Source organism: Zingiber officinale, chromosome 4A, assembly GCF_018446385.1.
Source record: "Zingiber officinale cultivar Zhangliang chromosome 4A, Zo_v1.1, whole genome shotgun sequence".
In the NCBI taxonomy this organism is placed as follows: Eukaryota; Viridiplantae; Streptophyta; class Magnoliopsida; order Zingiberales; family Zingiberaceae; genus Zingiber; species Zingiber officinale.
In genome coordinates, this window is record NC_055992.1 from 40,492,260 (window position 1) to 40,506,748 (window position 14,489).

Genomic DNA, 14,489 nt, shown 5'->3' on the forward strand with positions numbered 1-14,489 from the left:
ACTCATGCTTGGACTGTAGGGCTCTGATACCTTATTTAAGCTGAAACCTCTTCAAAATTTGGAAATTTCAAAATTTGGAAATTTGAGCTTAAAAACCTGAATATCTTCTTTCAAGAAATTTTTTTTAAATTGAAAATTCTGCTTGAAAATCTTTAAAGTTGAAAATTTTATTAGAAAATTTCTGAAGTTAAAATTTTTTAAAAATTTCTGAAGCTGAAAATCTTGTTAGCAAACTTTTGACGTTGAAAAGTTTTAAAATTTCTGAAGTTAAAAAATTTGTTTTTACAAATTTCTGAAGTTGAAAACTATGTTAACAAATTTCTGAAGTTAAGTTTTTCAAAACTAGCTCATTTTTTGATATATGACAAAGGGGGAGAGTAGAGAAATTCAAAGAAAATGTAGGATACCAATTGTAGGATCGAAAAGAATTTAGATATCTCCACAATTGCATGATATTGCCCACTTTGGGCCTAAGCCCTCATGGTTTTGCTCTTGGGCTCTCCCCAAAAGGCCTCATGCCAATGGAGATATCTTTTCTCTTATAAACTCATGATCTTTCCCATGTGTTTCCAATATGGGACTATGTTTGCAACCTTGCAACCCCAACAATCGCCCCCTCAAACAAAGGACCATAGGCTTCCCATGTCCGATCCTCGACCCACCAGGTCTTCCTGCCCCTCGGTCCACCCGACCTACTAGGACTTCCTACCAGTTGTCTGGTCCTCTTGATACGAATATAGGAGCCCCCACTTTCTTTATTCGAGGTCAATATTGTACCCACATGGCTCAATCAGACCATAGCTCTTATGCACAGTCGGCGGTTAAACCTTCTGGCAGTCCGGGCTCTGATACCAATTGTAGGATCGAGATCACGCTAGAGGGGGGGTTGAATAGCGTGCGTGGCTATTTCTTTCGATTCATAAAACAAATGAGTAAAAGCGCAGCGGAATGAAGAAATAACAAACACAGAGAGACAAGGAGATTTACTTCGTTTGGAGCCTAAGGCGACTCCTACTCGAAGGCCCGCGATCCTTGATCGCTTTCCGTGGGCAACAACTATAAGCACGATAAAAATATTACAGACTAATTACAATTCAAAGCAGTAAACAGATTATACCGACAACAAAGACTAAATCTGAAGCTCCGGGTTGTCGGGGTGTCGTTGCAGCACTTTCTGGATCGAGTCGTTAGTAGCTTGTTGCAGAGAGATTGCTTAGAAGATTGTTGTATTCGTTGTTTTTTAGCTGCTCCCTTGACCCTCTTTATATATGATATTCCGGGCGCCTGGAGTGTGACGTGGCCAACCAACCAGGATGCTCCACGTGGCGAAGTCGTGCAGGGGATAAAACTTGGTCCCGGGCGCCCGGACCTCCCTTTTTCCAGCAGGTTCTTCACCTGCAAAACAAGGTTAGTCCGAGCAAAATACCCTGCAAGACAGCGTTAGAATCTGATAAAACATAGTAAAGAATAAACGACAGTCTTCAGACTGTCCGGGTCTGACTTCGGATTTCCTACCGGAAATCCTAGGTCGACCCAACGCCTACTATTCCCTCTACGGGGAACGCGTCCTCACCTACTCCACTCAGGAGATTTACCTGTTGCCAGTCGATCCTCCAGATCGGCTGGACTTTTGCTCAGCACTCGATGCTTCCGGACTTTCTGCTGTACATCCGCTTCCCGGCTAGTCCAGACTTTCACCTGGTTCGCGACACCAGGACTTTCCACCTAGGGTTACCACCCCTAGGATTTTTGCCTGAAGCCATCGACCTGCCAAGACTTTTCACATAGGGTTACCACCCCCTATGACCTAGGGTTTCCACCCCCTAGGGTTTTCCACCTGTCTAACCGCAGCTAGGACTTTACTGAAATACTCATTCAAACATTGTTAGATCACACACTAACTTAACTTTGAATCCTTTGCCATTATCAAAACTAAGGTTCGATCGTCGGATGCTTCTGCACCAACAGAATCGGAGATCGGTAGAGGGGAGAGGCGCAGGTTCGAGTCTGGTGGCCGGCGCTAGGGCACAGGAGAGGCGAGAGGAAAGCTAGGCACGGTAGGAGAGGTCAGTGCCGAGTTGGCTAGGGCACGGCGTGATCTCTGCGCGTCGGCGTTCCTGATCTCAACGGCGGAGAGGGCTCGGCTGCCGGCGTTAGGGCAGGGGGGAGGGGAATGGTTGTCTGCATCGGCAAGAGGAAGAGGAGAGGTGGCTCTCGTCACCGGCAGCAGAGGGGGACTGCGGAGAGGGCCGGCGGCGGTTAGGGCACGCAGCTTCGGGTTCGGTAGTGAGGGAGAGGGAAGCGGCGTGGGAGAGGAGAAGAAGAAAATTAAAAGAAAAGTAAAAAAAAAAAAAAAATGAAATGATTTAAAGAAACTAAACATTTCCTCTTTAAAATAGGGTAGCCCAAACAGGCCTTCCCAGGGCCCTGTTTTTATCCCGTAAACTCGTTCATACGAGCTCTGAAAAATTCTCAAAATATTTCTAAAAATTCCGGAAAATTCCCTTATTATTATTCGCCATTTTTCCAATATTTTACATTCTCCCCCACTAATAAAAATTTGGTCCCCAAATTTTGTTATCTACCATCAGCAAATACTAACAACAGATAAAGAGTATAATTGCTGAACGGTAAATTAAATTACATACCTCAAGTGAAAAGATGGGGGCATCGAGCTCGGATAGTATCCTCGAGCTCCCAGGTAGCCTCCTCGTCCGAATGATGCTGCCATCTGACTTTAACCAGCCAGATAGTCTTGTTCCTCAACTGACGCTCCTTCCGATCCAAAATCCGTACAGGAATCTCCTCATAAGTGACGTCAGGCTGAACGGGAACCGAGATATCTGTCAGCACATGTGTCAGGTCAGGTACGTATCTCCTCAGCATAGATACGTGGAATACGTCATGCACGCCTGACAGGGACGGTGGTAGTGCCAGATAGTAAGCTACCGCTCTAATCCTCTCCAAGATCTGGAAAGGTCCAACATATCGCAGAGCTAGCTTGCATCTGAGATCAAATCTCTTCACCCCTTTCGTGGGTGAAACTCGCAGAAATACATGGTCGCCAATAGAGAACGCTAGGAGTCTGCATCTCCGATCAGCATAACTCTTTTGGCGGTCCTGCGCCTCTAACATTCTCCGTCTGATAGTACAGACCAACTCTGCGTCAAGCTGAGATCTATGAGGTCCCAAAAACTGGGCCTCCCCAACCTCATCCAGAGAGTGGGTGCCCGACAAGGTCTACCATACAACACTTCAACGGTGGCATTTGAATAGTCGAATGCAAACCGTTGTTGTTGGCGAACTCTACCAATAACAAGTGGTCCTCCCAACTACCCCTAAAATCCAATACACAAGACCTCAGCAAATCCTCTAGAGTCTGAATGGTTCGCTCTAACGGTCCATCTGTCAGCGGATAGAAAGTTGTACTGAAACAGAGTTGCGTGCCCAAGGGCCTACTGTAGACTCTGTCAAAAACTAGACGTGAACCGGGGGTCTCTATCCGAAATAATAGTCAACGGGACACCACGGGATCTGATGATCTCCCAGCAAAACAGATCTACCAATCGATCCAGGAATCAGTCTTCCGGATCGCTAACGAGTGCGCGGATTTGGTTAATCGATCAACGATTACCCAAATCGTGTCATGGCCTCGTCGTGTCCTCGGCAAACCCACCACAAAGTTCATGGTAATGTGTTCCCATTTCCACTCGGAAATAGGAATCCGCTGAAGTAATCCGACAGTCTCTGTTCATTCTTCGCCTGCTGACAAACAAGACATCTAGTTACAAAATCCGTGATGTCTTCCTTCATGTCGTTCCACCAATAGAAACACCTCAAATCTTGGTACATACGGGTATCGCCTGGGTGAACAGCAAATCATGAGCGATGAGCCTCCGGAGGTAACTCCTATAAGACCGGATGAGACTGAAGTACGCATAATCTGCCTTGGAAGTGTATAACACCCTCCTCGTCTCGTGTGAACTCGGTCTATTGCCGGAAGCTATCTGGCTGCAAATAAACTACAAATACTGATCAGCAGCCTAGGGCTCTCAGATCCCCGTCCTGATCGACGACTGAGCAACCATGGTAACCAGAGTACCCTGCTCTGTCTGTCCTTACCCCTCAAGGCCCAACTCGGAGAAATCTTGAATCAAGTCTGTGACCACAACTCGGTGGTAAGCTAAAGTCCCTCTGGACTTCCTGCTAAGTGGATCGGCAGCCACATTAGCTCTCCCTGGGTGATAGCTAATGGTATAATCAAAATCCTTCAGGAATTCCATCCATCTCCTCTGTCGGAGATTAGGTTCCTTCTAAGTAAAACATATATTTGAGATTCTTATGGTCAGTGAGAATCTCAAATGTAACGTCATATAAATAATGTCGCCAAATCTTCATGGCAAAAATAATGGCGACTAGCTCCAGATCATGTACAGGGTAGTTCTTCTCATACTCCTTCAACCGACGAGAAGCGTAGGAGACTACTCTATCGTGCTGTATCAGAACAGCGCTCAAACCCTGAATAGATGTGTCGGTGTAGAGGACATATCCGTCCTCTCCAAAAGGTAAAACCAAAACTGAAGCCGACACTAATCTCAGCTTCAGCTCCTGGAAGCTAGTCTCGTAGTCCTCGAACCACGTGAACTTCATGCCTTTCCTGGTCAGGCGTGTCAGTGGCATAGCTATCCGAGAGAAACCCTCAACATATCTCTGGAAATATCGAGCCAAACAAAGGAAATTGCGAGCCTCCTCTATAGACCTCGTCTACTCCCAACGGTAACAACCTCTATCTCCTGTGGAACCACGGTATACTCCTACTGGTGACCCTGTGTCTCATACATCTCACAGGAGACAACCAAAATACGCACTACTGATCTTTATATATAGATGTTCTCGTCGAAAAATCTCCAGAACTATGCAAAATGGTGTGCGTGACTCACCTCGGATCAGAAATAAATCACCACATCGTCAACAAAGACAATGGAAACCAATCCAAACATCCTAGTGATACCCAAATCATCGAGTTCATGCTAACATCTAGGGCACTGCAAGCCCTAATGGTGAAACTAAGACACATAATGTCAATATCACAGACATTCCTAACCATAAGATCCTCAACAATAAACAGACCTGATCACCAACGATATAAATCACCAAAGAATAGATCCTCAGTGTGAGAGCAACGCTCCATCACAAAAAAAAGAAATACCACATATATGGGAGCAACGCTCTACCACAAGAAATCCTCAATATGTAGGAGTAACACTCCACTACAAATAATCCGTAACATATATCTGCAATAAATATGGGAACAATGCTCCGCTACAAGCAATCCACAATATGTGGGAGCCACACTCCACCACAAACAACCCGAAATATATGGGAGCAACGCTCCACCATAAACTAATAATAATATGTGGGAGCTACGCTCCACCACAAACCATCCATCAGTGCTCAGGACACCTAACTATCTAGCTAGAGACTGCATAAGGTCACTCTATCACGGATCACTGTGGGCAGCCAAGGGTATAACACCCTAATAAGCAAATCAAATCCATCGTCAACTGTATCATCATCCTAGTGGGTCGGCCACCCACTAATAGGAGAATTAATTGACAGGGTAATACAACCAATAACATAATGTAGACACTCTCATTCTACATTCAACATAGGTAGAATCATCATGATGCTACCAATCATACACCTGGCACACGTGCACACATAACATATGTATAATCGACATAATCCTCCAACTAGTACACAACAAACATACTCACAACATAGGTATAAATCATCGTGATACCTCCAACAATGCATATCGAACCCGTGTGCATATAACAACATAGGTATAATCGACAATACACCTCAAACAACACTCACATGACATATATACACATATGCCAAGAGTATAATCAACATATACTTCCAATAAGGCATACTAAACCCAGGTGGACTCACAAATCACACATAATCAACAAGATACCTCAGATACCACACCAAACCCATATGTATATATCACAACACCGATGTAGTCGACAAGATACTTCCAATATGATACTCAAACACATGTACACATTTCACAACATAGATTTAATCAACAAAATACCTTCAATAAACCAATCAGACCACTCAGGTATATTCTACTAGAAACCCACCATAAACATAACTGAAAAAATACACCCACTACATGAAATTAGACCGTCCATCATAACACTCCTACAACACATAATAATCATATGTACACACCACATAGATATACAGTATCAGCATATTTAATCCAACCAACCTGATATTCCCCATGCTGCAAATAAGTTATCCAACCAGGTATATAAAGTCTAAAAATTAAAGTACCCATAGAATAGGATACATCGATCCTCTATAGACTGACCAAGCCGACAATGGTATACGGCAAATTCAGTCTTTCCCCACTTCAGTATAAGCCATGTACTCTATGTGCTCAAGATATCCACTAAGCACGAATAACTCAAAGATCAACATCTCTATAAAATAAAGTATGATGGTCCTCTACTGATTGAACCAACAAAACTAAATCGGTCCCCTTCCAACTGATCAAGGTTACATTAATCCTCTTCAAGCAACTATGGTAAATCAAACTTCTACTGATCGATCTAACAAGAGTAGATCAATTATCTACTAATAAAATTAATTAAGATAAAATGGTATACTACTAGCTAAGTCAACATGAATATGTAGATACTATCCACTACACAGCTAATAATAACAGAGGGTGGTATGTGCCTCAATCTTCTAACCAACTAATTGTAACAGAAGCTAAAACTACTGGGGGTATGATATGTACAATAACCAAGCCTATAATCCTTAATCTCTATTAAGGTCAATTAAGATCAGTGGCTAACCCATCACATATAATATATGCCACAACAACCAGACAGGTACTAATAAAGAATACTAATACATGTCATAAACTATAATAGTCAACAGTGCATATACTAACCAAAAGGTAGGATAACACATACCAACATACCTCCTATAGCATGGAGATGTCTTGTCGCTGCCAGGTCCCAAAACCCAAAAAGTCACATCAAGAAGACTAAAACACGAGATATAAAACTCGTACCGTACTCTGATACCAAATAAATTGGTATCAGATAAATCTCGAAAATCCAGAACATATAGCAAGTATCGTAAACCTGGCTCTAATACCACTAAATTGTCACGCCCCGGGGAAGTCCCTGTCCGAAGAAATTTCGACAGCACCTCCCCTGTACAGGTGACAATCTGAAACATTTATACAAAGCCCTCAGGGCCACACATACCTCGGCCAACACGGCCGGATCAATAACCGTAATAAAAAAATATAACACAGTCATCCACGCAGTTTATATCATCAGCCCACTCGGCTGGAACAAAAATCCAAAACATAGCAGAAAAACAATAGAAAACCAAAATATATGACATGCTAGCCGGCTAGGCTTACACCACAGCACAAAACACCACTCCGGACACAAAACCGGAACACAAAGCTAAGTACACAAATACATATACCAAAAATAACAATAAACAAAGGCAGAGACAGGTCTTCTAATGTGATGTGGGGACCGGCAAGTAGGATACTCCAAGATACTCCATAAACAACCTTGTACCTGAAAAAAAGATAGTATCCACGGGGGTGAGTTCAACAACTCAGCAGATACCTAGTTGACATGTATAGTAAACTATAACAAATAGTAATAACTATGGAGTACAGTCTCCTGAACAAAAAAGGTAATGCATAATAGAAAAGGCTAAAGAGTACTGTACTCACCAGGGCCACCTATCAGAATAATCAGGTCGTCAGACCGGAAGTGTCCTAAATCTTGTATGCATGTCAAACATATGCATCCATCCAAATGCAGCATATAAGTGCAGCAAACACAAGCAGTAAATGCATAAATGCGTATGATGTCAATGATGCATCCTGGTCACCCCTGACACCAGTCAGTCATCTCACACACAATGGTGAGACCAAGTGGGTAGGGTTGTGACAACCGTGCACTCTACCATCACTACACCTGATGAGTGACTAAGTGGATGGGATGCTGTTGGAGTACTCCTGTCCTCTGACCCCAAATCATAAATGGGGGAGCTCAATGCTCTCATCTCCCGGTACACGATGATGGGGAGGTATCTCTGCCGGCTACCTCGCTGAGTCACCTGACCAACGGAGCCAAACAGAGTCCACCGTCTGTCGGCTACCACGCTGCTACACTAAATGCCAGCGGAGCCATACAGAGTGGAACTGTTTGCTGACTACCACGCTGAGTCACCTGACCAACGGAGCCAAACAGCAGAACCGCCACACACCTGCCTGATATACCACTAATCCATGAGTGGTGGTGTGTGCAGTACATGTAACTGGCGATGTGCTCAACCATAGTGGAGCCGACAATCGCGCAACATGTAATCATGATGCATGACACTAAGCATAGCAATAAACTGATCAGCATAACCATATCCATATATATATAATGAGTACCGTAATATCGATGGTCAAATACGAAGATCTAAAGTGCACAGGTCAAATAGGATATCAAAAACCTAGGTCCTGAACATAACAAGCATGGTATGTCACTACCTCTCTGAGCATATATATATATATATATATATATAATCATGTGGGTACTAGCATAAAATGCATATCAGGTGAGCAAACAAGCATGTAACAGGTATCCGGTAGTGACGTATCAAAACAAGGACGAACATAATTATTACTAAAGGCTATAACCTACTAGACATATCAACATGACATATCAAAAAGATAAGTCAAGGTACCCCCCCTCCAATGCAGATTGAGCTAATCAACCTCTATGTCGAAGTGCTCGTCCCGAATCAACGTCCTGCAAATCACATGATTATAATTTAGCTAATTACATATGCAACAATTAGCTAAATCTCAACTCAACCTAATTAGGGAAAAACCCAAATCAAACCATCCATGAATCCTTTAATATTTCCAAGACACTCCACATTTTATAATCAATCCAATGATTATATCATTCATAAACTCTTCTATTTATCACAATGTCAATTTAATTAACAATCCATCATAACAAATCATGATACTAATCTCATAATCTTATAAATGATCATGTGACCTTCTACATCAATCAATCAATAAGATTTCCATCATAAATCCACAACAACCAAACACCATCGTCTACAACTAACCAAACCACCACATCTGATAATCCAACCAACAATCATTCATCCTATCCACATCACACTACTCACATCCAAATATAGACAAGAATAAAACTTCAAAACTCGCCTAAAAGCAGATGAATTGTTGTTAACCCACAATTGAAGAGATGAAACTGTATGCTGCTGGAAACTCAGCCAAAACCATAGTAAACCCGCTGCACCTTTCCATTCAAACATTCCAAATCAATATCCATAGAACCACAACCAAGAATTCAACTCAAATTCTTGATTCATAACATTTAACTAACAACTTACCTCCTTTGAATCCTCAGCTGATGATACGCTGCTGGAGAAGGTTGCTGCCGGAAAAGATGACTTGTACGAACTCTAGCAGCAATCCTCGACCCCACAAGAATTGCCACAACTAACAATCTGCAACCCAACACCCCTAGATCAAAATCAACGCTTCCATAACTGAGCATAGAATCAAATCCCCAACCCTTACCTTCAAGAATCGCTGCTAGGGCACAGAAGGAAGGTGGCAGTTATGCTGCCAAATCACAGCAGAGGGCTAGGGCATGAGCTCCGCGATAGAGGGTCTCTGCAACTCCGGTGATAGCCGACGACGTCGTCAATCAGAGAAGAATCGGAGATCGATAGAGGGGAGAGGCGCAGGATCGACTCTGGTGGCCGGCGCTAGGGCACAGGAGAGGTGAGAGGAAAGCTAGGCACGGTAGGAGAGGTCAGTGCCGAGTTGGCTAGGGCACGGCGTGATCTCTGCGCGTCGGCGTTCCTGATCTCAACGGCGGAGAGGGCTCGGCTGTCGGCGTTAGGGCAGGGGGGAGGGGAATCGTCGTCTGCGTCGGCAAGAGGAAGAGGAGAGGTGGCTCTCATCACCGGCAGCAGAGGGGGACTACGGAGAGGGTCGGTGGCGGTTAGGGCACCCGGCTTCGGGTTCGGCAGTGAGGTAGAGGGAAGCGGCGTGGCAGAGGAAAAGAAGAAAAATAAAAGAATAGTAAAAAAACGAAAAGGAAATGATTTAAAGAAAATAAACATTTCCTCTTTAAAATAGGGTAGCCCAAACAGGCCTTCCCGGGGCCCTGTTTTTATCCCCGTAAACTCGTTCATACGAGCTCCGAAAAATTCCCAAAAAATTTCTAAAAATTTCGGAAAATTCCCTTATTATTATTCGCTATTTTTCCGGTATTTTACATTTTTATCCCCGTAACCGAAGCCATACGGTCTCCGAAAAATTCCCTGAAAATTTTGAAAAATTCTGGAAAATTTCTTTTCATTATTCACCATTTTTCGGTATTTTACAGACATTGAGGTGGTGACTGGTATAAGGAGGACAAGATGAGCCTGAGTCCAGTGCTTGCCTCGGACACCCATGGCAACCTGGACGAGCAGATCGCGCAGCTCATGCAGTGCAAGCTGCTCGCCGTACAGGAGGTTACATCTCACCCTTTCCCTCGCTTATTTTCGTCTGATCGCTCCTTCGATTTATTCCTTCTCTGGTTAGGATGTTTGTTTTGGGGGTTTTCTGCTCGATTCATGCGTATTCTTTACAGATCTGAGGTTGAGTGGGTTTTCTGCTTGAGCTCCTCCTCTCAAGCTAACGCAAAAGAATGGCAGTGCTTGTGATGGCTTCCGGGGTTCTCCGGCCGAGCCTTGGACTGATCTGGAACCGGGAGGTGCTGGCTTGTGGCCCACCCTTTTGACCCACTCGCTTCGTCGCTCCCGATCTGCGATCTCAACCCCATCAAAGTTCAGGTTTTGTTCTTATTCTCATTCCGCCTACCTGTTATGGTGATTTTATCGTTAAAGTAATGATTTTACCTCCGTGATTGTAGATTTAGGATAAAAATGTTTCTTTGGTGTGAGATTTTTTCTGTGCTTTCTGATGCAAAAATGTTCATCAGAGGTTGCAATCGTGTTGTTCTTTAAATATCTCTCCTGCATGTTCGTTTCCAGTTGCAAGCTTGATTTTTTTCCCCTTACAGATTCATGTGTAAAAATGTTCCATGGATGTGAAATCTTTGCTTTTTATCCCCAATTAAATAGATCAAAAAATGCAGATCTCGACTTCTTATTAATCTAGGATTTTCTTACGGATGAATCGCGAACTTGTAGGCACATCAAGATGTTACTGATGTGTGATCGTTCTATATACCATGTCGTGTTTGTTCTTAACCCTCGATTGTTGGATTGGAGCATATGCTTGTTCTTTGCGTGTGTCTTATTTTCTGCTGATGTCGTATTATGGGATATTGTTAGATGTCCATCCCAACGCACTCCTAGAGCTACATACCCAACTGCTGTTGAGGTATTCAAGCACCTGCTTGATGCATTTATCTGGAAATTCATTCTGATTTTCCCTGAATTCAATTATGACATGATGGCAGTTCCAAAGAGACTGACATAATTCCAACACCTAAAGTGATAAATGATCAAGACTCAAACCCAGATGCAACCATCGTCGAGGTAGCCTTTGGCGATCGCCTTGGAGCACTACTTGACACTGTATACTCGAAATCTCTGACTCCCTTTATGTTTTTCTTACAATGTTTCTTTTTTGTTTCTAGAGTAGCAAACATTTTTTTAGCTTTGATTTTTTGTTTATAATTATATACTTTGTATATGTAAAATGGTAGATATTGGTATTAGATCTATTTTAATCTTTAGTCGATCTTTCTTCGTAATGAATTGGTTCAGTTGCAGGTCTTTGATCCGGTTCCCTGGATTGTTCCACATATCCTATGATTCAAGCTTTAAACAATGGAGTTTGTAGAGAAATTTGAGCTCTTCCCAGACTTGAAACTGCTAATGTAGAACTGGCCAGTCCATATTTCATTCTTGGACTGTAATGATTTTCTTTGTTGGACTATGGGGTGGGTTAGTGTCGCTTGTTAATGAATAATCTGATGATTTATTTATCCGATGTGACTTAATTATTTCTCCTTGATACAATTATAAATGCTTTAATTTGTTAGAGACGATGGGAAATAGTTTATCTGATCAGCATGTCATTCGGAATTCAGTTTTTGATTGAGCTGATTTTTCTTGTAAGTTATATAGAAAAAATATTCGTAGAGGTTTCTATTGTATCTTTTCATAAGCCTCTGGAAATTTATGAAATATTACTCAAGTTATAGAAGGACTCCTCTAGTTACATGCATTAATTGTTTGTTCTATTAACAAGGAATAGAAGTAAATGCTTCTATTCCCTTCTTGTGTCTTGCTAATTGCTAAAAGTTCACAATGAGTTCACATTGTTAAGACGTTAACTTTTGCAGTCCAATGTTTGTTTAGTGTTCTTTTTTTCCCTATGAAAATAATATTTGGAATTTCTTGCAGAGTATCATTATGAGTTAATAACTATATTTATAAGTTTTTAAATAAAATTTCAGGTTAGGGTGCTTTGCGAAAAAGCTAAGGAGGTTTTAATGGAAGAAAGCAATGTTCAGGTAGACATTACTTCTTTTAAGTAAGTTATTCAATCTAGTTAAGGCCCTTGTTAAAGTATAACGCTGTTGAATTTTCTTGAAGTTGTTCACTCGCATGCTGGTCATGATCATTCTCTATTAAAATTAGAAAGGAATGTAAACAATACAAACCTTAACTGATGTCTCATAAGAAGTTCTTATAGAACTTCATTGGTTGTAGGCGTAGAAGCTTACTATAGATCTGTATTATTGAACTTCAGGATATTTGCTTGTATTACAAGATATATACTTCATGTAAATATGAAATAAAAAACATAGATGCAACATAAGACAAAAACTGAGAAATGGATGTTATACTGAGTACTGCAAACCACATTTTATCATATTATAGTTGATTCTCTAATAAAGTTTCACATTTTGAACTCGTTTATTTTGATTGTTTTGTTTCTTTTGAGAGCCATCAAAATAATGCTCATGTATGGACTTGAAACATATTGTTGCTACTTTTGTAGGTGGATACAGTATAGTCGAGATCAGTACACTAAGGAGCGTTTGGATTAAGTAATTGATGAGAAATTGCTCATATTCTAAACATTTCATTTTAGCTCTCTTTCTGCAAATACTATATGCATTTTAGAATGGAGAAATACTGTATGCATTTTAGAATGGAGAAATTGCAAGCTTTCTCTACATATTAGAAACTGCACAGTTTGAAGAATGCAGTTTAGAAACTGTATGCATTTTAGAATGCATATTAGAAACTGCATGCATTTTAGAATGCAGTTTGAAGAAATGTTGCCTTTCTACAAGCCAAGCTTTCTTTCTGCAAGCTTTATTTCTGTAGTTTGAATAAACGTTGCATTTCTGCAACAACAGTGCTTTTTGCAATAAAGCGTTTGTAGAGAAGAAAGCGTTTCATTTCTGGAAGCTTTCTTTCTGCAGTTTGAAGAAACGTTGCATTTCTGCAAGCTTTCTTTCTTTTTGCAAGCATTTCATTTCTGAGTAATGAGTTTTGGTTCATTTATAGAAAATAGCTAGTAGAAGTAATTTTTTGGTTCAAACTATTGACTGTAATTTTTTGTTTATATTTCAGGCCAACTGTTCAATCTGTTCAAAGCTCACAAAAATCCTAGACAAAATCCAATTGCTCACAAGATTATTTTGTGCTCTTTTGTTTTATTTGTGAATATCACTATCTACTTTGAAACAGAATTAGTGTTAATTTTGATATTTACTAGCTTCTCATGTAATTAAATACTAATATTACTTCAATGTCAGAATTCTATTATTTTGGTATTAGTTTGAAATCATTAGCGAGTTGATTATATGTAAAATTCGAATCTAGACATGGTAAAAGAAAAATAATAGTTTCGTAAATATAAAAATAATGATTTTTAAATAATTTTTTATTTTTTTCTTTAAAACGACAACGCTTTTAAAGCGTTGCAAAAGCGTTGTCTTTTCTACCAAAAACAACGCTTTAAAAGCGTTGTAAAAATGTTGTCTTTGCATAAATCGACAATGCTTTTAAAGCATTGCAAAAGCGTTGTCTTCGCTACAAACGACAACGCTTTAAAAGCGTTGTCATTGAGCAGACTTTTAACAACAGTGTCTTTAACAACGCTTTTTCAGGCACAAAGACAATGCTTTAAAAGCGTTGTCTATTAGCTTTTTTCTTATAATGAACCCAAATTTCTTGATAAGTTCTTTAGAGAATTTGGTTTGGTAAACATGGGTTCCTTCACTAGTTTGTTTGACTTGTAATCCCAAAAAGAAACTCAATTCGCCAACTAGACTCATTTCAAACTCACTTTCCATGTGTTTGATAAAGTCATGAAGAAGTTCATTATTTGTTGAACCAAAAATGATGGCATCAACATA

At 41.0% G+C, this 14,489-nt stretch overlaps 1 protein-coding gene across 1 annotated transcript; it reads left to right on the forward strand.

The window, feature by feature from the left end:
• Nucleotides 1-11,414: 11,414 nt before the first annotated feature.
• On the forward strand, nt 11,415-13,815 carry LOC121972363. The gene is made up of 4 exons (XM_042524044.1): nt 11,415-11,488; nt 11,568-11,685; nt 12,573-12,629; nt 13,702-13,815. The coding sequence occupies exons 1-4, from the start codon at nt 11,415-11,417 to the stop codon at nt 13,792-13,794; spliced, it is 342 nt and encodes a 113-aa protein (XP_042379978.1). The 3' UTR covers nt 13,795-13,815.
• The last annotated feature ends 674 nt before the right edge of the window (nt 13,816-14,489 follow it).